A 24,611-nucleotide genomic window follows, 5' to 3' on the forward strand; every position below is an offset into this window, starting at 1 on the left:
GTTTCTAAAGGCAGCAAGATTGCAGTTTGGACAACTAATTTCAAAAATGAAAAAAAGAAAAAAAAACCTACTCCTGCATGTCATGTCAAAAAAATCACGACTGGTAACAGTCGCTATCAAACTGATTTTTACAGTCCTATGATTTTGGTGATTGCCTTGTTTTGTGGTTTGTTTGTTTTTTTCTCTCTCTCAATTCCACCTCTTACACCAGGCCAGTCTCAACTACAAGGATATTGGACTGCTACCAGAGATTTCAGGAGCAATAATTCTAGTATGTGCACACACTTTACAAAAAAAGGGAAAAAAACCACCTCTCTCAAACCACTTTAATAGGAACACCATACATTTGTTTGTTCATGTAATTATCAGTTCAGCCAATAATGTAACAGCAGTGCAATACATAAAATCATGCAGATGCAGGTCAAGTTCATGTTCACATCAATTGGGGAAAAATGTGATCTTAGTGATGTTGGAGGTGGCATGTTGTTGCCAGATGGGCTGGTTGGAGTATTTAAAAAATTTATCTCTTGGGATTTTTATGCACAACAGTCTTTGGAGTTTTGTTTTGTTTTTTTCCTCCCTAAATTAGTCACCTACCAATTCCAGCCCACCACCCAGCTGTCCCCTATCATCTGATAGCTACCAACCAGGGAGGGCAAAGTCTAACACATGCTTCCTCAGAGAAACGTGAAGCCAACCATATCTATTCAAACTGTTCCTTGTGCTGTGCCAACAGGCAGCATAACATACTTGGAGGAAAGTGTTATCTGCCCTAATCAGCATACACAAGCTCACAAACACCCACAATTGGCTAATGCTACTGTGATTTTCAGGGGAGGGTAACTATGCCTTCCCTCCCACCCAGAGAGCACGGCCGATTTTTCACCCCTTTCTCCAACAGCCTCTAGAGATTACACAGAATGAGAATTGGGGGGGGGGGGGGGGGCAGACATCCAGTGGGTGACATTTCTGCAGGCACACTCTACAGAGAAACATTGTTGATGAGAGAGGTGACAGGAAGGCTATCCATCCATCCATCCATCCATCCATCCATCCATCCATCCATTATCTGGAACCACTTATCCTGTACAGGGTTGCAGGCAAGCTGGAGCCTATCCCAGCTGACTATGGGCAAGAGGCGAGGTACACTCTGGACAAGTCGCCAGGTCATCACAGCATAGAGACAAACAACCATTCACACTCACATTCACACCTACAGTCAATTTAGAGCCACCAATTAGCCTAACCTGCATGTCTTTGGACCGTGGGGGAAACCGGAGCACCTGGAGGAAACCTATGCAGACATGCGGAGAATATGCAAAGTCCACACAGAAAGGCCAGTTGGCCACTGGGCTTAAACCCAGGACCTTCTTGCTGTGAGGCGAGAGTGCTAATCACTACACCACCGTGCCAGACAGGAAGGCTATAGTAACTCAAAACCAGTCTTTGGTGAGCAGAAATCCATCTCAGGAATCTGAACCTAGGCACAGGTTTATACTGGACAGTTGAAGATTGGAAAAAGGCCTGTTGATGTTTTCCTAGTCTTTAACCACAGCCAAGGGGTTCTCTGATAGAGAACATCATGCCCGATATATGGTCCCTCTCCAACATCATCCCGGTGCCCAAGTCTGGAGATCTGTCTAAGCCAGACAACTATCGTGGCATTAGCCTGAACTGTGTCATTGAGAAAATGTACAACCGCATGATACTAAACCGGATCCGGGAGGCCATTGACCCCCACCTGAGGGACAACCAGAACGGGTTTAGAAAGGGAAGGTCCACTGTATCCCAGATCCTGGCCCTAAGGAGAATCATCGAGGAGGTGAAAAATAACAACCTCACAGCGGTCCAGTGTTTCATTGATTTCAAAAAAGCATTTGACTCAATACACAGAGGCATGATGATGAAAATCCTTAAGGCCTATGGAGTCCCCCCCAATCTACTCCGAGCCATAGAGGCCATGTACACGGGCACAAGAGCCAAAGTAGTCAACCCGGATGGTGAAAGTGAGGAGTTCAACATCCTGGCAGGGGTGCTGCAGGGAAACACCCTTTCCCCCTTCCTCTTCATCATAGCCCTGGACTACATGCTAAGGGAAGCCATCAGTGGGTGGGAGCAGGAGCTTGGCTTCACAATTACACCTAAGAAGTCTAGAAGAAACCCTGCTGTTGTCCTGACAGACCTGGATTACGTGGATGACATCTGTCTGATGTCTGACCGCGTGGAGCAGGCACAGGAGCTCCTAAGTAGAGTGGAGGAAGAGTGTGCCAGGGTGGGCCTCAGGCTGAATGCCAAAAAGACAGCGGTTATCACCTACAACATCCCCCTGGACCACCCACCTCTCGAGATAACAGGGGGCAGTGCACTGGCAGAAGTCGGTGACTTCAAGTACCTGGGCTCCTGGGTTAATTCCTCTGAACAGGACCTTAAAGTGAGAAAGGCACTGGCATGGAGGGCCCTGAATGGCATGAACAGTGTGTGGAACTCCAAACTCCCCCGACACATCAAGCTGAGCTTCTTCCAGGCAACTGTTGAGTCTGTCCTCCTGTACGGCTGTGAGAGCTGGACTCTGAAGCCCTCCATGCAGAAGTCCCTGGATGGGTGCTACACCAGAATGCTGCGTGCTGTGCTAAACATCGACCAGAACCAGCATATCACCAACAAGCAGCTGTATGGAGGGCTACCAAAGCTCAGCGAGAAAGTGGCGTCAAGGAGGATGAAGCTCGCTGGCCGCTGCCATTGACATTGAGAGCTCCCAGCCAGTAGACTGGTGCTAAGGAAGCCAACACATGGGCGGCGGGCACAAGGACGTCCCACCCCAACATACGTGGATGTACTGAGGAGAGACGCAGGAGTGGAGAGTTCTGGGGAACTGGCCGGATGTATGGAGGATCGAGATGACTGGAGACTCCGCTGTCAGGCTCGTCTGAGGACGACTTAATTATTATTAATTAAGGGGGTTAACAAAAAACAAACAAAAAAACCCTGCCTCTTTAAGGCTTAGACTATTGTTCTTCTCATGCTCGACATTAAAACAAACAAATAGACTAAATAAATAAATAAATTTGATCATTGTTCAAAGCAGTCAGTTCTTTCAAATAATTTTGATTTATCTGAACACTTTTCCCCCTTTATGCGTCCCATATGTGATGCTGATTCTCCTTTGAAGTGCTTTCTCTTCTTAGCTCAAATAATCAAAACAAAGAGAACATGATGTCTGAATGACTGAAAAACACTCAAAGCCTCACAAATGTTGAACCACAAAAAATTTAGATGACAGAAAACGTCTGGAGAATTGTGATGGAATATGAGTAAGTATCAGGCTGAAATCCCTGAACCACTGTGCTTCAGGTGTTTGATCCGCAGTGCAGCAATGGCACTAAAGCTCCAACCATGCAGCAGAACTCGCAAGCTACAATGTGTCGGAGAATATGCTTCTTTCAGCACGGCTTGATTATGATTAAGTGAATCCAAGCGTGTACTTTAATTACTGCTTACACCGACTTGGTTTATGTGGGAGAGTGCTCAGACAGCTTAAGACGCAGCAGAGGTAACGGGCACAGTTGCACTCAGAGCAATTTGCTGAACTTGGTAAGGAGGCTTTTAGAAAGCAGCATGTTTACCCTCTAAGGTGAAAAGGAACATGGGGAGGCCATTTAAAGGTCTTCACAGGTAGTATTTTACCGTATTCTAAGATGTAATACACCAGGATATCTGTGCCCTTTAAAACTGTGCAGGATGTGTTTCTTCAATCAGAAAGGACAGGTAGGTCTCTGGCTTTTAACGCTGATATGTTGCAGACGCTTCTTTTCATGTATCTAATATCTAATAGTTTATCCCATGAGTCATTAAACAGATAATGCCTTCACTGAAGGACACTACCCAATAACTATAGTCTCAAGCATATTATTGGCAAATAGAGTAAATGAATTCAAAGTGTCGAGGTATAAAGACGGTCACTGACTCATTACACTGTGCAGCCTTCTACCAGCCGGATTGAAAGAAAGATTCAATATTTGCAAGATTAAAAAGAAACACAAAGTGTCCCCTGATCTTAACAATTCTGCAGAGACTCCCTATCTTTCTCTCTCCCATTTTCACGGTAATGATATTCACTCCATGCATGATAACCAAGAAATGAGATAAGATTTATTCATACCACTTTATGCTGTTTTACACTCAGTGTGTTAAATCAGGAAGGAAATACACTGAAATAATACACTGTAGTCTTATTCCTGTTGCAAAATAAAAGTACACAAATGATGTAGATACTTGAAAATACATATAAAAACATCTAACATATCTTACAATTGAAGCTTTCAGCATCATTTTGAGAAGCTTCCTTAAAAGAGGACCCTACAGCTCATTTACACTTCATTTCACATGGGTGGCTTTACAAAAGCAGCAATGGGAAGTTCAGAGCAGACAAATATTTATACAAATTCCCCTGAACAGTCTGGTTTATATGCTCTAGTCTGCATGCTGGGTCAAGGATGTGGTTGTGGTAACCTCAGATCATAGACTCACTTATGGATTTGCATTACCACCTTGGGATTAAAAACCACTGAATAGGAATTTAGTCCCCATTTGCCTTTCTACTTTTACAAATAGAGATTCAGGGGCCAGCGGAATCTGCTTGGTTACCATGTTCTGAATACTGATATGCAGCTCTTCTTTGGGAGAATAATCCAGAAGACAGCCACAGCCACGGTGTGTGAGTCAAGCTCAGTGGCTAAATCAGCAAGGATTGATAGAATCTCAGTGGTGCTAATGCAAAAAATTCCGAATTTCCTAAAAGTAAACAGGAAGTCAGTGGCTTACCACAGGAAGTAGACTCATCTGACATGTCACCACAGTCATCATCACGGTCACAGCGCCAAGATTCAGGGATACAGCGACCACTTCCACAGGAGAACTGACCAGTCTGGCACTGTTCCGCTGTAAAATAATGGGAAATGATTTGGTTGAACACTCTTAAATAAGTATTCCTTCAAGAGTCTGTGATCTCCTTCAAATTTACATTTGCTGTTACATCACCAAGCAATATTTTGCCACCTAGTTTTCAGAAGGTATAAGATGGGAATAGTTGAGTTTTCCATTAGCAGGCAATTAGCATAAGGGTTTGTGAAGTGATGAGAAGACAGGAAAGGCCTCAGTGGGTATGCAGAATGTTTTACCACGAAAGAGCTGAGTTGTACTGGAGCCATGTCAGAGTGTTGACATGACAGAATTTATCACAACTGTCCCAGACTTTCATTGATTTTACACCACTTATGAGCTCAGGGGTGTTATAGCTGGCAATAAGACAGGTTTTACTGCAGTATGTAAAAAAACAGGTCAGAGATAAGTGATTCAGATGTACTCTTGTAATGAAATGTAATGAAAAAGCAGCACTAGAATCCAAAGCTCGTAATTTGACAAATGTACAAAGGACACAGGAGTTTGACTTGGCAAATACACAAGAAATCTTTTAACATACAGTATATGCCACAGTATACAGTCTCTCTCATTTTATATATATATATATATATATATATATATATATATATATATATATACACACACACACACACACACACACACACACACACATACAGTGGTGCTTGAAAGTTTGTGAACCCTTTAAAATTTTCTATATTTAAATATGACCTAAATCAACATCAGATTTTCACACAAGTCCTAAAAGTAGATATAGAGAACCCAGTTAAACAAATGAGACAAAAATATTATACTTGGTCATTTATTTATTGAGGAAAATGATCTAATATTACATATCTCCAAGTGGCAAAAGTATGTGAACCTTTGCTTTCAGTATCTAGCGTGACCCCCTTGTGCAACTAAACTTTTCCAGTAACTGTTGATCAGTCCTGCACACCAGCTTGGAGGAATTTTAGCCCATTCCTCCGTATAGAACAGCTTCAACTCTGGGATGTTGGTGGGTTTCCTCACATGAACTGCTCGCTTCAGGTCCTTCCACAACATTTTGATTGAATCAAGGTCAGGACTTTGACTTGGCCATTCCAAAACATTAATTTTCTTATTTTTTAACCATTCTTTAGTAGAACAACTTGTATGCTTAGGGTCGTTGTCTTGCTGCATGACCCACCTTCTCTTGAGATTCAGTTCATGGACAGATGTCCTGACATTTTCCTTTAGAATTCGCTGGTATGGACCCTTTTCACGTGACGTCACGACAAACGCGGCCGCCATTTTGGACATGTACTACCAGTAGTTTACCACAGCCAACATTGAGGAATGGCAGCAAAGAAAGTTTTTACTTTCAGCAAGACTTCCATCATGCCACTATATTGTTGTGCACCTGGATGTAGTAACCATCAACAAACAAGGCAAGGTTTATCATTTTATCGGATCCCGACGGAGAAGATGGATAGTGGCCATTAACAGGAAAGATTGTCAGCCCTCGGCATACCAACGCTTGTGTAGTGACCACTTTGTTGGAGGTAAGACAAATAAAATTAGCCAGAAAAGGCATTACATTGCTGTTAACATTCTGTGGCGGTGAGTGTGTAACCAAATAGGTTAAAATAACCCATTGTAACCTCTTTCTTCTTCTGTAGTAGCTATTGTTGACTAGCTAATGTCAACAACATAGTAGCTAGTATGTTACTGTAGCAATGTTTACGTTCAGTCATTTGGATGACTGTTAAAACCTTTCAGTCTCAAGTTTTTCCTTTACTGTATTTACTAGTTTACTGTAAAGCGGAGCGCACTGCTTAATTTGAGGGGGAGCAAGCCGGAGCGCGCTGCTTAATTTGAGGGGGAGCAAGCTGGAGCGTACGTCAGTGAACAATCCTGGTGGAAGCAGGTAAACGTCGTTCTCTAAGCCTGCTAACCTCAATTTTTGCAAATACCTCTCCCTCTGCTCGCCCTGTAAATGCCCTATGTCGCTGGATAGGAAGGTGTTTTCTGCATCTCGCTCCTTTTTCTTTTATGTTTTTCGTTTGTCGCCTTCCTCGCATTCAAACTGATTCGAGCCGAAGTCCACTACATGTCCAAAATGGTGGTCGCGTTTACGAAGGTCACGTGACTGAAAAGGGCAGCAAAACAGGCCCAAACCATGATACTACTACCACCACCATGTTTCACAGATAGGATAAGGTTCTTATGCTGGAATGCAGTGTTTTCCTTTCTCCAAAACATAACGCTTCTCATTTAAACCAAAAAGTTATATTTTGGTCTCATCCGTCCACAAAACATTTTTACAATAGCTTTCTGGCTTATCCCTGTGATCTTTAGCAAACTGCAGATGAGCAGCAATGTTCTTTTTGGAGAGCAGTGGCTTTCTCCTTGCAACCCTGCCATGCACACAATTGTTGTTCAGTGTTCTCCTGATGGTGGACTCATAAACATTAACATTAGCCAATGTGAGAGAGGCCTTCAGTTGCTTAGAAGTTACCCTGGGGTCCTTTGTGACCTCGCTGACTATTACACGCCTTGCTCTTGGAGTGATCTTTGTTGGTCAACCACTCCTGGGGAGGGTAACAATGGTCTTGAACGTCCTCCATTTGTACACAATCTGTCTGACTGTGGATTGGTGGAGTCCAAACTCTTTAGAGATAGGTTTTTTTCACCTTTTCCAGCCTGATGGGCATCAACAATGGTTTTTCTGAGGGCCTTGGAAATCTTCTTTGTTCGTACCATGATACACTTCCACAAACGTGTTATGAAGATCAGACTTTGATAGATCCCAGTTCTTTAAATAAAACAGGGTGCCCACTCACACCCGATTGTCATCCCATTGATTGAAAACACCTGACTCTAATTTCACCTTCAAATTAACTGCTAATCCTAGAGGTTCACATACTTTTGCCACTCACAGATATGTAATATTGGATCATTTTCCTCAATAAATAAATGACCAAATATAATATTTTTCTCTCATTTGTTTAACTGGGTTCTCTTTACTTTTAGGACTTGTATGAAAACCTGATGATGTTTTCAGTCATACTTATGCAGAAATATAGAAAATTCTAAAGGGTTCACAAACTTTCAAGCACCACTGTATATATATGAATGACATGTGAAACATACATAACATACAAACAATACTGCAAAAAAAAGAGATGAGGAATATAATTGGCCTCCAACTGAAAGAAATCCAAACTGATATGAGCTAAATTTGTATGCACAGTTTGGATTTCCATCCATCCATCCATCCATCCATCCATCACAGGCCAGCTGGAGCCTATCCCAGCTGACTATGGGCGAGAGGCGGGGTACACCCTGGACAAGTCGCCAGGTCATCGCAGGGCTGACACAGAAACAACCAACCATTCACACTCACATTCACACCTACAGTTAATTTAGAGCCATCAATTAGCCTAACCTGCATGTCTTTGGACTGTGGGGGAAACAGGAGCACCCAGAGGAAACCCACACAGACACGGGGAGAACATACAAACTCCATACAGAAAGGCCCTCATTGGCCACTGGGCTCGAACCCAGGTCTTTCTTGCTGTGAGGCAAGAGTGCTAACCACTACACCACCTTGCCACCCAGTTTGGGGATTTGTAGATGATTTAAAGAAAAATTATGTGATTGACATTGCGTGAAAATTAACCAAAAGAAAAATGATCCAAATGAGTTCTTTTGCTAGTGCTTATTATTCTCAATAGTCAAGATACCTTCTCATCTCATCTCATTATCTCTAGCCGCTTTATCCTTCTACAGGGTCGCAGGCAAGCTGGAGCCTATCCCAGCTGACTATGGGCGAAAGGCGGGGTACACCCTGGACAAGTCGCCAGGTCATGACAGGGCTGACACATAGACACAGACAACCATTCACACTCACATTCACACCTACGGTCAATTTAGAGTCTCAAGATACCTTATTATATACTATACATATATATTATTATACATACAGGACACTTTTTTGATGGAATAAAAACATGTTTTCTATTTCCTTCTCGCGGGTTTCATTCATTTGGTTTGACAGCATGCAATATTGTTAGCATATTGCTTATCCGAGGTGTATTACGTCACTCTACCCAATGGAGAATGAGCGTTGAATATGGTTTACGATATTGCATGGTTGTCAAGACATGACGTCACACATCAGAGCTGATGCAAATATTCAGTGAGAAAGTTTTCTGTTGTGCATGAGCAGAAGCATTTCTTTGTTCAACGGCGGCGCCCGCAGTAAACTATCGCAGTGAATTGAAAATGCCATAAGGTACGTATTACATGTAAAACTTCTGCTCTAGCCAGCGACTGTGACAATTTGTAAACAAACATGGCTACCAGGTTTGCTTCATTAAATACGGAAAATTTTTAGATCATTTTGAAAGAGAAAGATGCACTGAACACCCGAAAGGAATGTGTATGTATAATAATAATAATAATAATAATAATAATAATATTATTGGCTGGCTTTTTTTCATGGTATATCAGATATATTCGATTCAGCAAGCATGACATTGAACTTGTCTTCAACTCGTTCAATATCATGCTAGCTGAATGGAATATATTTGATATACTACAAAAAAAAGCCAACCAGTGTTATTTAAATATACTATACCATACCTCCAAATCAGAAAAAGTTGGGACTGTATGGAAAGTGCAAATTAAAAAAAAGAAAGTAGTGACTTCTAAATTTACTTTGACTTGTATTTCATTGCAGACAGTGTGAATCAAAGATATTTTGTGTTTTATCTGGTCAACTTCATTTCATTTGTTAATATCCCTTCCTGCATTTCAGGCCTGCAACACATTCCAAAGAAATTGGGAAGGGGGCAATTTAGGGCAAGTAATGAGAGAAAAATAATCATGTGATTTGAAACAGATGATGTCAACAGGTGATTGTTATCATGATTTGGTACAAAAGCAGTACTCACGAAAGGCCTAGTCTTTGAGGAGCAAAGACGGGCTGAGGTTCTCCAGTCTGTTAACAAATGCATGAGAAAATTGAAACATTTAAAAACAATATTCCTCAAAGAAAGACAGGAAGGGATTTGTATATTTCACCCTCTATGAGGTATAATATCATTGAATGATTCAAGGAACCTGGAGGAATTTCAGTGTGCGTAAAGGGCAAGGGTGCAAGCCTAAGCTGAACAGCCGTGGACTCCGATCCCTCAGACAGCATTGCATCAAGAACTGTCATTCATCTATTGCTGATATAACCACATGGGCTCAGGATTACTGTGGCAAACCATTGTCAAGCACTACAATACAGAGTTACACTGCATCCACAAATGGCAGTTAAAACTTTACTGTGCAAAAAGGAAGCCTTATGTTAACTGTGTCCAGAAGTACCATTGACTTCTCTGGGCTCAGAGGCATCTGGGATGGACAATCATACAGTGGAAATATGCAATGTGGTCAGACAAATCAGTACTCCAGGTCTTTATTGGAAGAAACTGATGCTGTGTGCTCCAGCCCAAAGATGAAAAGGACCATCCAGACTGTTACCAGCAACAAGTCCAAAAGCCAGGGTCTGTCATGGTATGGAGTTGTGTCAGTGCCGTCAGCAAAGGTTACTTACACTTCTGTGATGGCAGCATTAATTCAAGATGACAGCTTTTCTAGGGATATTTCAACAAGCAATGCAAAACCAAATTCTGCACACATTACAAAGGCATGGCTGAAGAAGGAGAGGGTGTCTGTTCCCTCTGTCCCCAATAGGGAATGTGTGGAAAATTTTGAAGTGAAAAATATGACAACAAGGACCCAATACTGTTGCGTCCCTTGAAACCTGTTTGCAGGAAGATTGGGACAAAATAACACCTGAGACGCTTCATCACTTGGTGTCTTGAGTTCACATATTTTAAGTGTTGTGTGAAGGAATGGCAACATTATAATAAAGTGATAAATGCTTTACCATCCCAACTTTTTTGAAATGTGTGACAAGAACCAAAATTGAAATAGGCATTTATTTTGAAAAACAATAAAATTCATGAGGTAAAACATCAAATAATGTGCTGTTGTTTTGTTTTGAATGCAATACAGGTCAAAGATTATTTACAAATCATTGTTTTCAAACCATCCCAACTTTTTCTAATTTGGGGTTGTACATGCTATACAGTCGCATTCATTTGTATTTGATTTTGAGGTTTAGGAAATCAATTTACAGGTTCCTAATTAATCTATTTCAGTAGATCTCACTAAGTATTTTGCACATTTAGTTAAGAACAGCATAAATACCAATTTCAGTAATGCAAACATGAAAAATTGACATTTTTTGTTGGTAATTTGAAAAACATCCTGCTGTAAACCCCACATGAATTAGCTTACACATGTTTTGTGGGTTTGCAAACCTTTAGCCAATCATAGCCTCTGTATAGTAAAATCACACAGGAATATCTTTTAGGAATTCATCCAAGACACACTTCTGCATACATATATATGGGTAAGTGTAGTGTGCAAAAAAAAAAAAAACACCTCTTAACAGTGCATACAGGGCTTATCTATGGTACTGTGCATAAACCAGTCTTCACACAAACAATGATTGGTTGAAGTGTGCTTGGCAGCATACCAGGAAACATCGTGGCCCTTTTTTTTTTTTTTGGGGGGGGGGGGGGGGGTATTAAGACTTTCAGAGTAATATTGCCAATATAATTTTTTTCATCTGCTTGCAAAATGGGCAGAGAGAAAATTGTTGTGAGCTCTGCTCATCAGCCTGAGTAAGGAACTGCATGCTCAAATATTACACACAACTCTATTACATTTATACAGTTATATACAGTGGTGCTTGAAAGTTTGTGAACCCTTTAAAATTTTATATATTTCTGCATAAATATGACCTAAAACATCATCAGATTTTCACACAAGTCCTAAAAGTAGATAAAGAGAACCCAGTTAAACAAATGAGACAAAAATATTATACTTGGTCATTTATTTATTGAGGAAAATGAGCCAATATTACATATCTGTGAATGGCAAAAGTATGTGAACCTTTGCTTTCAGTATCTGGTGCATACATGTCAACCTTTGGTCAATCAAACCTGTATAACCAACCTCCAAAATCCGTATTTCCCTTATAAAATCTGTATAAGATGCAAATTAAAATAATTTACCTAAAATCTGAATGATAATTAACAATGATATATCCCAGTTACTTTTTATTCAATATTAATAACAATAAACCTTCAGAATGAATACAAAGCTCCAATGTTTGACAAAAACACAAAGTGTTATCAGCGTAGTTACAAAGGAAATACTTCGTTGTTTGGAGACAGGTTTCACCGAGCGGCTATTATGCACGAGACTTCATATTAGCCACAAAGTCAGGAAAATCTGTTCATAAAATTACGTTATAATGACCAAATACAATGAAAAGTATTTTTCCAGTCTCACCTGTGAAAGGTAATCCCATGTGATCTCGTTTGGACGGTGAACCTGTTGGTACAGTTAAACGCAGCACATGAATGAGGCATCTTTATTCTTGGCTACTGTCTAGACGCTATACCAGAGACGGTTGAAGAATCTCCACTTTGCCACATCCAATATGGCGGCGAGGATGACGTATGATTCTACGCAGAAGGTGGCGTCTATGTTTATATGTCTATGACTTCACGGTTGGCGGGATTTTCGCAATGCGGTGTGCGCATGATCAAAAATGGAACGAAGTCTTGCTACCACAAGATAACGCATGATTTCATAAGACTTTTTACTGGCTGTCTGTGGTGTACAGTACGTTTGTAAATGTTATGCGCTCTTTTATCATCGTGGGAATTGATTATAGCTCTAAATAAATATTGAAGTTTTTTTAAAGAATCCGTATAACTTTATTTATATGCCTGTATACTACGTTTATTGAATCAAATCCGTATAAAATACGGACATTCCGTATAGGTTGACATGTATGCTGGTGTGACCCCCTTGTGCAGCAATAACTGCAACTAAACATTTCCGGTAACTGTTGATCAGTCCTGCACACTGGCTTGGAGGAACTTTAGTCCATTCCTCCATACAGAACAGCTTCAGCTCTGGGATGTTGGTGGGTTTCCTCTCATGAACTGCTCGCTTCAGGTCCTTCCACAACATTTCGATTGGATTACGGTCAGGGCTTTGACTTGGCCATTCCAAAACATTAACTTTATTCTTCTTTAACCATTCTTTGGTAGAATGACTTGGGTGCTTAGGATCGTTGTCTTGCTGCATGACCCACCTTCTCTTGAGATTCAGTCCATGGACAGATGTCCTGACATTTTCCTTTAGAATTCGCTGGTATAATTCAGAATTCATTGTTCCAGCAATGATGACAAGCCGTCCTGGCCCAGATGCGGCAAAACAGACCCAAACCATGATACTACCACCACCATGTTTCACAGATGGGATAAGGTTCTTATGTTGAAATGCAGTGTTTTCCTTTCTCCAAACATAACATTTAAACCAAAAAGTTCTATTTTGGTCTCATGTGTCCACAAAACATTTTTCCAGTAGCCTTCTGGCTTGTCCACGTGATCTTTACCAAACTGCAGACAAACAGCAATGTTCTTTTTGGAGAGCAGTGGCTTTCTCCTTGCAACCCTGCCATGCACACCATTGTTGTTCAGTGTTCTTCTGATGGTGGACTCATGAAAATTAACATTGGCCAATGTGAGAGAGGCCTTCAGTTGCTTAGAAGTTACCCTGGGGTCCTTTGTGACCTTGCCGACTATTACACGCCTTGCTCTTGGAGTGATCTTTGTTGGTTGAGGACTCCTGGGGAGGGTAACAATGGTCTTGAATTTCCTCCACTTGTACACAATCTGTCTGACTGTGGATTGGTGGAGTCCAAACTCTTTAGAGATGGTTTTGTAACCTTTTCCAGCCTGATGAGCATCAACAATGCTTTTTCTGAGGTCCTCAGAAATCTCCTTTGTTCGTGCCATGATACACTTCCACAAACATGTGTTGTGAAGATCAGACTTTGATAGATCCCTGTTTTTTAAATAAAACAGGGTGCCCACTCACACCTGATTGTCATTCCATTGATTGAAAACAGCTGACTCTAATTTCACCTTCAATTTAACTGCTAATCCTAGAGGTTCACATACTTTTGCCACTCACATATGTAATATTGGATAATTTTCCTCAATAAATAAATGACCAAGTATAATATTTTTGTCTCATTTGTTTAACTGGGTTCTCTTTATCTACTTTTAGGACTTGCGTGAAAATCTGATTATGTTTTTGGTCATATATATGCAGAAATATAGAAAACTCTAAAGGGTTCACAAACTTTCAATCACTATAACTACACATGCCACCTATGTGACCACACGTGTCCTTTCTTCCATCATATTTGAGTAGGTATAGTGTGTGTTGGGGAATGGGCTGGGGTCATTTGAAGTTAGTGGGGTGTTGTTAAGCAGAGAAAGAAAGAACAGTGGTGTGTGGTGCTCATTCTGATGGCTTCAGAGTGAGCACCACACACCACTGTTCTTTCTTTCTCTGCTTAACAAACCCCTCACACTAACTTCTTCGAACTAAGTTCTTTCTTTCGCTGCTCTGATGATATTCTCTGATGATCGTTCAAAAGTGGCTTTCCTGTATGTGACTTACAGTAATATTTCAAAATAGCACACAAAACCCATGGTCGATACTTCTAATATTAACAATTTCATCTCATCTCATTATCTCTAGCCGCTTTATCCTTCTACAGGGTCGCAGGCAAGCTGGAGCCTATCCCAGCTGACTACGGGCGAAAGGCGGGGTACACCCTGGACAAGTCGCCAGGTCATCACAGGGCCGACACATAGACACAGACAACCATTCACACTCACATTCACACCTACGGTCAATTTAGAGTCACCAGTTAACCTAACCTGCATGTCTTTGGACTGTGGGGGAAACCGGAGCACCCGGAGGAAACCCACGCGGACACGGGGAGAACATGCAAACTCCACACAGAAAGGCCCTCGCCGGCCCCGGGGCTCGAACCCAGGACCTTCTTGCTGTGAGGCGACAGCGCTAACCACTACACCACCGTGCCGCCTATTAACAATTTATGAAATAAATCAGTAAAGGAAAAGAAGAGATTATGAGTTTCTCTCATAATCTTTTGGAAATCAAGTGACCCCTAGTTTGTGATCCCCTGCATTTATGGATGAGGAAGAATGATCTTAATTGCTATTCTATGAAATTGTGACAGTACAGTTTGGGAGTCATATGAAATACTGTCTCTGTTGGGATTTTTTGGTAATACTGATACTGAGATTGTTTGAGATGACAGCTATGGATGAGTGACATACTGGTGCTCTGGGGCATTTTGCTGGCATTATTTTGGTCCACTTGTCACCTTAGGAGGAAGAGACACTAAAAATCAATACAAAGTCCTTCTGACTGATCCCATGATGAAACCTTTCTATTCTGATGGGAGTGGTCTCTTCCAGGATGTCAGTGTCTCCCTTCACAAGTCAGGAAGGTTTATTGGATGGTTTGATGAGTATAAAAAATAAAGTCAATACTATATAATGGTCTTAACACTCACCAGATCTTAACCCAATTGAATGGGTGAAGAGAGATTCTGGTGTAAGACAATTGAGGGAATATCTCTTGGAAGAATGGTATTCATCCCTACAATGCATCTCCAGAGAGACTCTACTGTATGCCCAAGAACACTTAAACTGTTGTAGTGGCTCATGGTGGCCCAACACTTTTATGTTGGGTTTCCTTTTGTCAGGTGTCTGTATATTTAACAGTTATTCCATGAAATTCAGTCATACATGAGCTGATAACTGACGAGGCACATAGCGCCAATTTGGCTGTAAGCCAAGTATGATGAGATTGAGTGGAATAATTGTTTTATTATATCCACATTCACTGGATTTTGAGAAACACAGCATATTTATTTATTTATTTATTTATTTATTGCAAATTCAATAAATAAAATCTTTGTATAAAATATCTGACAAAATCATTTTAAACAAACAAAGAATGTGAACAAACCGGCTAAATGACAGGAGCAATTTGTGAAAAATATGATAATAATAATTCTTGGAGAAAAAAAACAAACATTCTTACCATCAAATACTTTTATTACATATTTTGCTGCTTTTTTGTATTTTTGAGGTTTTGTTTTTGAGTAGAGTTTTTATTTCATCCCCGGTTGGCTCAGTAACACGCTCTGCCATTTTGTTTTTCTCTACTCACGGTATATGAGCTGATAGCCTAATAGTAGAGTAGCCAGTCAGAGCATGTGATTGCTCATATCCAGTGAATGTGGATAGAATAACAATAATTATGAGGGGGAGGTGCATGGGAACTTTCCTGTAAAATATTACCATCCTGTGTCAAGTGTTTTTTGTTTGTGAGCTCTAATTAGTTTTCTGAGCCAGTCACCAGTGACATATACCGTACTATTATAGTGAACACAGAGGTCAAAGCACACAGTAGATACTGTATCTAGCGTAATTCACTTGCAGATGCAGGGGTTAATGTTCAGCTGGGAGAGTATCCTATATAGCAAAAGCTGAATGCATGGTCCAAAGAACAATTCACACAATTAAAAAAAAAAAAAGCTAGAGCAGGTTGTGGACTTTAAAGCATTTCAAAGCATTAGGGCTACTGGCATTCCTTTAGCATGACTATACTACTCTTCAAAGGGAAGATGATTCGAAGGATGTGGGCACGTTTGACTCAGTAAGAAGGGATTCTCGGTGATAATTGCAGTCAATAATTGCTACACAGATGGAGACTTGGGAGTGCACTGTACGTAAGTGGGGTGAGGGGGAGGTTAAGGGATTTTTTTCTTTTAAAGGAGGTGTAATGTTCTTTAAACTGTTTAGCAAGTATTCATCTTGTATTATGCAATGTGTTTTAATAAATTCAAAACTGCTGATAAGTTATTATATTTTATTATTCCTGCAGTCTGAGCGTTTGTTAACATGACTGCATTTTTGAGCTTTGTTTTGCTTTGCGGCCACACATTCCTCTTTACTGATTGCTTTCTCATCTTCGAAATTCAGAGTTAAAATCAGCAACCATAGTCACCCTAATGTTCATAATAACATTCATTCAAGTATAACAATCATAGGAAGTCCACAGTGTTGGAAACACAGGGAGAATCGACAAAATGAAAGACGCAAAATTCTTTGATATCCTCTTTTATGAAAAATGCAATCTCTGTGAATACCAAACTTGCTACGACATGATGCTTGATGGTGGAAGATCCAGATGACAATGTATAATACGACCAACGCAACAATAAAAAGATAACATATCAAATGTTGAAACTGAGATATTTTATTGTTTGTTGAAAATATATGCTCATTTTGAATTTGATGTCAGCAACATGCTTCAAAAAATTTGGGACAGGGGCATGTTTACCACCGTGTTGTATCACCTCTACTTTTAACAACACTCTGTAAACTTTTGGGAACTGAGGAGACCAGTTGCTGTAGTTTTGAAAGAGAAATGTTGCTCCATTCTTGTCTGAAAACAACTTCAGTTGCTCAACAGTTCAGGTCCCCTTTTTTGTATTTTGCGCTTCATAATTTGCCAAATGTTTTAAATGGGAGACAGGTCTGGACTGCAGGCAGGCCAGTTTAGCACCCAGTCTCTTTTACTACGGAGCCATGCAGTTTTAATATATGCATAAAGCAGTTTGGCATTGTCTTGCTGAAAGAAGGAAGGCCTTCGCTGAAAAAGATTTTGTCTGAATGGCAGCATATTGCTCTGAAACGTGTATATATCATTCAGCATTAATGATGCCTTCCCAGATGTGCAAGCTACCCATGTCATGTGCACTAATGCACCCTCATACCATCACAGATGCTGGTTTTTGAACTGTACACTGATAACAAGCTGGATGGTCCCTCTCCTCTTTAGCCTGGAGGACGTGGTGTCTATGATTTCTAAAAATAATTTCTACTTTTGATGCTCTTCCTGACCTGTTGCCAATGAACCAAATTGGGTTGTTGTTTTTTCACATTACACAACTTTTTCAGTCTTTTATTGCCCCGTCCCAACTTTTCTGAAACGTGTTGCTGACATCAAATTCAAAATTTTTCAAAAAGCAGTAACATTTCTCAGTTTCAGCATTTGATATGTTGTCTTTGTACTATTTTCAATGAAATATAAGGCTTCCATGATTTGCAAATCTTCACATTCTGTTTTTATTTATGTTTTACACAGTATCCCAACTTTTTTGGAATTGGAGTTGTAGATGGACACATTCTAATTCTCTAAAGCCAGTTCTCAAAAAGAATTCAACTTATTTGAAATATATAAATTAATAATTAGCTGAAATAAAAAAAACCTTAAAAATTATTATTATTATTGCTGTTGGTGGTGATAGATAGATAGATAGATAGATAGATAGATAGATAGATAGATAGATAGATAGATAGATAGATAGATAGATAGATAGATTATTACTGCTTGATAAGTGGACTGGAGTCCTACCTGAGCATGTTTTGTTGGACTCATCCTCGTTGTCACCACAGTCATTTGTCCCATCACAAAGCCACCTCTTGGGAATACAGCGATTATTTGGACACTTGAACTGGTCCATGGTACAGCTGTGGTTAGCTGTAGATAATTTCACAAATTAAAAGATTTGATCACACATTATCAACTACCCCCCTGACCTGTGACCATTGGCCAAATTTCCAAATCAGTTTACACTAATGAATCATTCGACTGCACTTCACGATGAACACATCTACAAAAACCACAAATAAAAAATAATAACCAGACAACTGAAGGCTTATTCAAACCATAATATGCTAGACACATTATGGGCCATCCACACAGAGCAGAAGATTGATTTTGCAATTTTGATCACTTTGACAGAAGACCACACTATAGCACACTATTTCTCCTGATGAAAAATTAAGTTAATATTAAACTGGTGAACTTGCTGCATATCTCATCTCATCTCATTATCTCTAGCCGCTTTATCCTTCTACAGGGTCGCAGGCAAGCTGGAGCCTATCCCAGCCGACTACGGGCGAAAGGCGGGGTACACCCTGGACAAGTCGCCAGGTCATCACAGGGCTGACACATAGACACAGACAACCATTCACACTCACATTCACACCTACGGTCAATTTAGAGTCACCAGTTAACCTAACCTGCATGTCTTTGGACTGTGGGGGAAACCGGAGCACCCGGAGGAAACCCACGCGAACACGGGGAGAACATGCAAACTCCACACAGAAAGGCCCTCGCCGGCCCCAGGGCTCGAACCCAGGACCTTCTTGTTGTGAGGCGACAGCGCTAACCACTACACCACCGTGCCGCCCTTGCTGCATATCTCATTGATTAATTCATGAGGTGACTATGCAGTGAGCTTATGTGGGTGGAGGGGCAGTTTCATAAGCTGTGTACATCTGTGTGAATGTTTATATTTGGCTAGCCAGTTATCTGGATCATATCTGTATTATCCCCCAACTTGCCAAAGGTTCAATAGCATGACAGCAGCTACTAAGTTAAGTATAATATTTATGTTACCACGAGCCACTGCAACATGCAGGGAATAAATGTCACATCTGCAAGCCTGACTGGTTAAGCTGTACACATACACAGCAGGTGGTTAGAAACAGATTCAGAAGTTACAGATACACACCGCAAACATGCTCATCCTCATCGCTGCCGTCTAAGCAGTCATCATCTCCGTCACATTTCCAGGCTGCTCTCACACACCGCTGATTCCTGCACTCAAACTGCTCGCTCCTGCAATGTTGCTGCTCTTCATCACCTGTCACGTCTACACAGGGAGTCACAAACCACAGCAGAAGGCATGTTGTTGGTGATAAAAGATACTACTTCACATAATATGCCCATATTAGCTCTAAGACAGAATCAGGATCTTATCATTCAAAGAGAATGTTGAGAGGAAGTCTCTGTCTTCATGCATATTTTCAGTGCGAATGGGCTTAAAATGGCTTACCTGAGCAGGTGACATTGTTCCTGTCCAGGTGCTGGTTGTCAGCACAAGCACACACTCGGCCCCCTGGGACAGCCAAGCAGAGGGTAGCACAGCCTCCATAATTCACCCTGCAGGCATTGTCACCTGAAGAACAAATATAAGGCCGTACAACAGATTTCTACAAATCTTTTTCAGAGTCATTGTGCTTGTATGTGTATTTATTGCATTTTGTCTTCCTCCTCGATGCAGCAGAGATTGGAGACACCATCACCCTGCTTTTGAAGGATGTTGGAGACACATCGTTTGCCATCCCATGTCAAATGAATTCACCACTGAAGAGAGTCATCTGACACTTCTATCCACTTGCTGGAGTAATTTGTCATGTGGACAATGCAGCCTACGCTCAAGGCGATGAAGAAAAAGAAGCAGCATTCTGAGAAAACTGCCATTTATTAAGTTGGGGGCATGAGAACTATTGTAATGTTTAATTTGGGAAGAGGTTTGAAGGCAGTGCCTGGACCAATGAGATAAAGACTAAAGTTTTGTAAGCCAATCTGCACTAGTTCAAACAGACGGGATGCAATTATTCTCTCCGGTGACAAGCGCTTCAGAGAAAAAGAATGGGTGAAATCCCTATCCTACTCATAGCCACAACTGATCAGTAGAGCACAGATTTTTTTTTTGTGTGTGCCATGCTTATTTCAGAGGCTTTGTACTGTGGATAATATGACATAACTGGAGTCCTTCCCTGGAGGCAAGCTCTCCATGTGGCGCTAAGGACATCACCAGACTGCTTCCCCACAGACATTTGAACTAGTTCAGCCTTTGGACTACTACATCTGAACCATCAAGTGCACATGTGGTCTCATATGCTGCTTTCTGAAAGCAAGACCATTATGATGACCACGAATGCCCCACTGTGCTCAAATGCATTACCTGCAGGTACAGAAATTAAATGTTGGGGAGGCAAAACATGGCTGTATTCTGGCTACCCCGCTGAGCCGAGTCCCTCCCTCTATGTGCTCTGGCTTCTGCTTCTGAGAGCAGATGACAGTAATCATCATGCAGAGCTGAACAGTCTAAGCATTGCTGCAGTCCACACCCACCCAGATCTTAGCCATCTTCCCCACTGCGCAGCTCCAGCCCTTTACCTGCAGCTACACTAATCACTGTCACACAATTACACAGAGGCTGATCTCCTACAGAATATAAAATCTTCCTCGTTGCATTGAAATGAGGAAGTGGGGCTTTAACCCCTTATGTTCTCTTACAATCAAATAACATTTTAAGCGACGAGCAAATGTGGAACAATACAAGCTTGATATTCATACACAGGGTGTCTGAAAAGTCAGGAACCAGTAGGAATATGTTGAGCAAAATCTGCACAAACATGGTATAGCAGCTGAGAAAATGAGTAGAGCATTAGAGTGAACAGTCATCCAGCCATTATCTATGCCATCAGGGTCATGGGGGAAGCTGAAGTCAATCTCAGCTGACTTCAGGCGACAGGTGGTATAGTGGTATAGTGGTTAGCACTGTCGCCTCACAGCAAGAAGGTTCTGGGTTCGAGCCCAGCGGCCGACAAGGGTCTTTCTGTGTGGAGTTTGAATGTTCTCCCTGTGTCTGCGTGGGTTTCCTCTGGGTGCTCCGGTTTCCCCCAAAGACATGCAGTTAGGTTAACATAGGATGGCCTTGGGCTGAAGTACCCAAGAGTGGCGGTGCACACGCACGCAGCGACTTTGCTTTCCTATGACGAACTAAATTTTGTTGTATGTTTTTACAGTGACAATAAAGGCATTCTATTCTAGGTGGGGTACACCCTGGGCAGGTCACCAACCTATTACAGGGCTAATACAGAGACAAGCAACCATTTACACTTATAGGCAATTTAGAGTATCCAGTTGACCTAATCTGCATGTTTTTGGACTGCAGAAGGAAACCAGAGCACCCAGAGGAAACCCACACAGGCACGGGGAGAACATGTAAACTCCACAGAGAAAGGCCCCAGTCGGGCACAAGGTTCGAAACCAGAGCCTTCTTGCTTTGAGATGACAGTGCTAACCACTGTTCCACCACATAGAGTGAGCATGCAGAACATCTCATCTCATCATCTCTAGCCGCTTTATCCTGTTCTACAGGGTCGCAGGCAAGCTGGAGCCTATCCCAGCTGACTACGGGCGAAAGGCAGGGTACACCCTGGACAAGTCACCAGGTCATCACAGGGCTGACACATAGACACAGACAACCATTCACACTCACACCTACGGTCAATTTAGAGTCACCAGTTAACCTAACCTGCATGTCTTTGGACTGTGGGGGAAACCGGAGCACCCGGAGGAAACCCACGCGGACACGGGGAGAACATGCAAACTCCACACAGAAAGGCCCTCGCCGGCCACGGGGCTCGAACCCGGACCTTCTTGCTGTGAGGCGACAGCGCTAACCACTACACCACCGTGCCGCCCATGCAGAACATATGTTGTAAATAATAAATACAAAATTATGAATGTGTATATAATTTTACTCTCATTTGTTCCTGACTTGTTGGACACCCTGTTTGTCAAGTTTATACAGCAAATAAAAAAAAAAAAACATTTATTCTACATGATATTCAAGGCATGTTGGTTTTAGAGAAGGAAACCGAAATAAAAATGTTAAAAGCACTCTGGTGCTTGTGAAACAAAGGTGATTATAGCCCATACTGGGGTGTGACAGTATCTCAGTACGCATTCACAGACTCAAAAGGAAATATGAAATCAAGTGTTGTCGCATGATATCTCAAAAACTACACCATGACATTTCAAAAGCCACAATAATGAGTTATATTGTTATTATACTATCAACTTTTTATACTGCCCATACATATTATTTACACCTTTTAGTTACTCTTCCACCTATACATGCAAACACAAACGCACCCTGAAAAATCAGCTTTTGACCATAATTTTCAGAACTCTACATTGTAGAAAATGTCAATGTAGAAAATGTATTTCAGTAACATGAACGTGTAATCTATCATCACAGTGGTGATACAGTATCTGTATATTATAATCCCTTATCACTTAGAATATAATTTAATAATTGTACAACCCCGATTCCAAAAAAGTTGGGACAAAGTACAAATTGTAAATAAAAATGGAATGCAATAATTTACAAATCTCAAAAACTGATATTGTATTCACAATAGAACATAGACAACATATCAAATGTCGAAAGTGAGACATTGTGAAATTTCATGCCAAATATTGGCTCATTTGAAATTTCATGACAGCAACACATCTCAAAAAAGTTGGGACAGGGGCAATAATCCACACGACAACGAGATTTTATTAAAAAAAAATATCGCATCCACATGGGCAACGGATCAGTAAAATATCAGGTACATATGGCAACGCAACGCTTGCTGAAAACAATGCAATACACATGCCACACCACTAGGGGCGCTGTAAGACGGTCCCATCGGAGACACCAGAACAATAGAAGAAGTAAACGTATGCGCATAAACCCCTTCTTCTACCCGGTGTCATAGATCTATGCTCAGTGTGAAGCACTGTCAGGAACAAACACACAAGAAGAAGAAGATGGCTGCGACTACGTGAGGAAATCGTGCCTTCTGTGTGTACAAATTAGCTTTATATAACTTAATTTTCTTATTGTGTGCGAACATTTTGAAAAGCATTTTTATATAATTTATATAACTTTTTATATTGTGTGTGAACATTCTGAAAAGCAGTCTTATCCAATAAAAAAAAGAAATTCAAGAAATGGTTCAGTTACTTGTTTATTTAAAAGAAAAGCTGTACACAAAAGTGAATGCAATGCAGTGGTTCATACAAAACAGCGAGAGTGCTGCTTGTTCTAGTCATGTGGTTGTAATGTCATTGTAAACAAATCCGTTCTACTCATCCAGACGACTTCGCAACGGCGCCGTTGCCAGATTTTTTAACTCTGGAACCCGTTCTCAAAAAATATTGTTGTGGGGCACCCAAAACACCGGTGCCGTGTGGATGCCAGGCCGAAATGATAAACAATTTTATCAGATTCACCTGAATCCGTTGCCGTGTGGACAGAGCCTAAGAGACTGGAAAAGTTAAAGGTACAAAAAAGGAACAGCTGGAGGACCAAACTGCAACTCATTAGGTCAATTGGCAATAGGTCATTAACATGACTGGGTATAAAAAGAGCATCTTGGAGTGGCAGTGGCTCTCAGAAGTAAAGATGGGAAGAGTATCACCAAACCCCCTAATTCTGCACTGACAAATAGTGGAGCAATATCAGAAAGGAGTTTGACAGTGTAAAACTGCAAAGAGTTTGAACATATCATCATCTACAGTGCATAATATCATCAAAAGATTCAGAGAATCTGGAAGAATCTCTGTGTGTAAGGGTCAAGGCTGGAAAACCATACTGGGTGCCCGTGATCTTCGGGCCCTTAGATGGCACTGCATCACATACAGGCATGCTTCTGTATTGGAAATCACAAAATGGGCTCAGGAATGTTTCCAGAGAATATTATCTTTGAACACAATTCACCGTGCCATCCGCCGTTGCCAGCTAAAACTCTATAGTTCAAAGAAGAAGCTGTATCTAAACATGATCCAGAAGTGCAGACATATTCTCTGGGCCAAGGCTCATTTAAAATGGATTGTAGCAAAGTGGAAAACTGTTCTGTGGTCAGATTAATCAAAATTTGAAGTTCTTTATGGAAATCAGGGACGCCGTGTCATTCGGACTAAAGAGGAGAAGGACGACCCAAGTTGTTATCAGCGCTCAGTTCAGAAGCCTGCAT

The 24,611-nt window shown here is 41.1% G+C and overlaps 1 protein-coding gene across 1 annotated transcript in view; it reads right to left on the reverse strand.

Moving 5' to 3' along the window:
* Positions 1-24,611, reverse strand: part of lrp1bb (low density lipoprotein receptor-related protein 1Bb) — a 314,777-nt gene that overhangs the window by 227,942 nt on the left and 62,224 nt on the right. Inside the window, exons 14-17 of the mRNA XM_060930558.1 lie at positions 19,844-19,966; positions 19,520-19,660; positions 18,355-18,480; positions 4,822-4,938 (exon numbers count right to left, since the gene is read on the reverse strand). Of these exons, the coding sequence (XP_060786541.1) occupies positions 4,822-4,938; positions 18,355-18,480; positions 19,520-19,660; positions 19,844-19,966 (507 nt within the window). The remainder of the gene's footprint in view (positions 1-4,821; positions 4,939-18,354; positions 18,481-19,519; positions 19,661-19,843; positions 19,967-24,611) is intronic.

The sequence above is a fragment of the Neoarius graeffei genome, chromosome 9, assembly GCF_027579695.1.
Source record: "Neoarius graeffei isolate fNeoGra1 chromosome 9, fNeoGra1.pri, whole genome shotgun sequence".
Taxonomy (NCBI): Eukaryota; Metazoa; Chordata; class Actinopteri; order Siluriformes; family Ariidae; genus Neoarius; species Neoarius graeffei.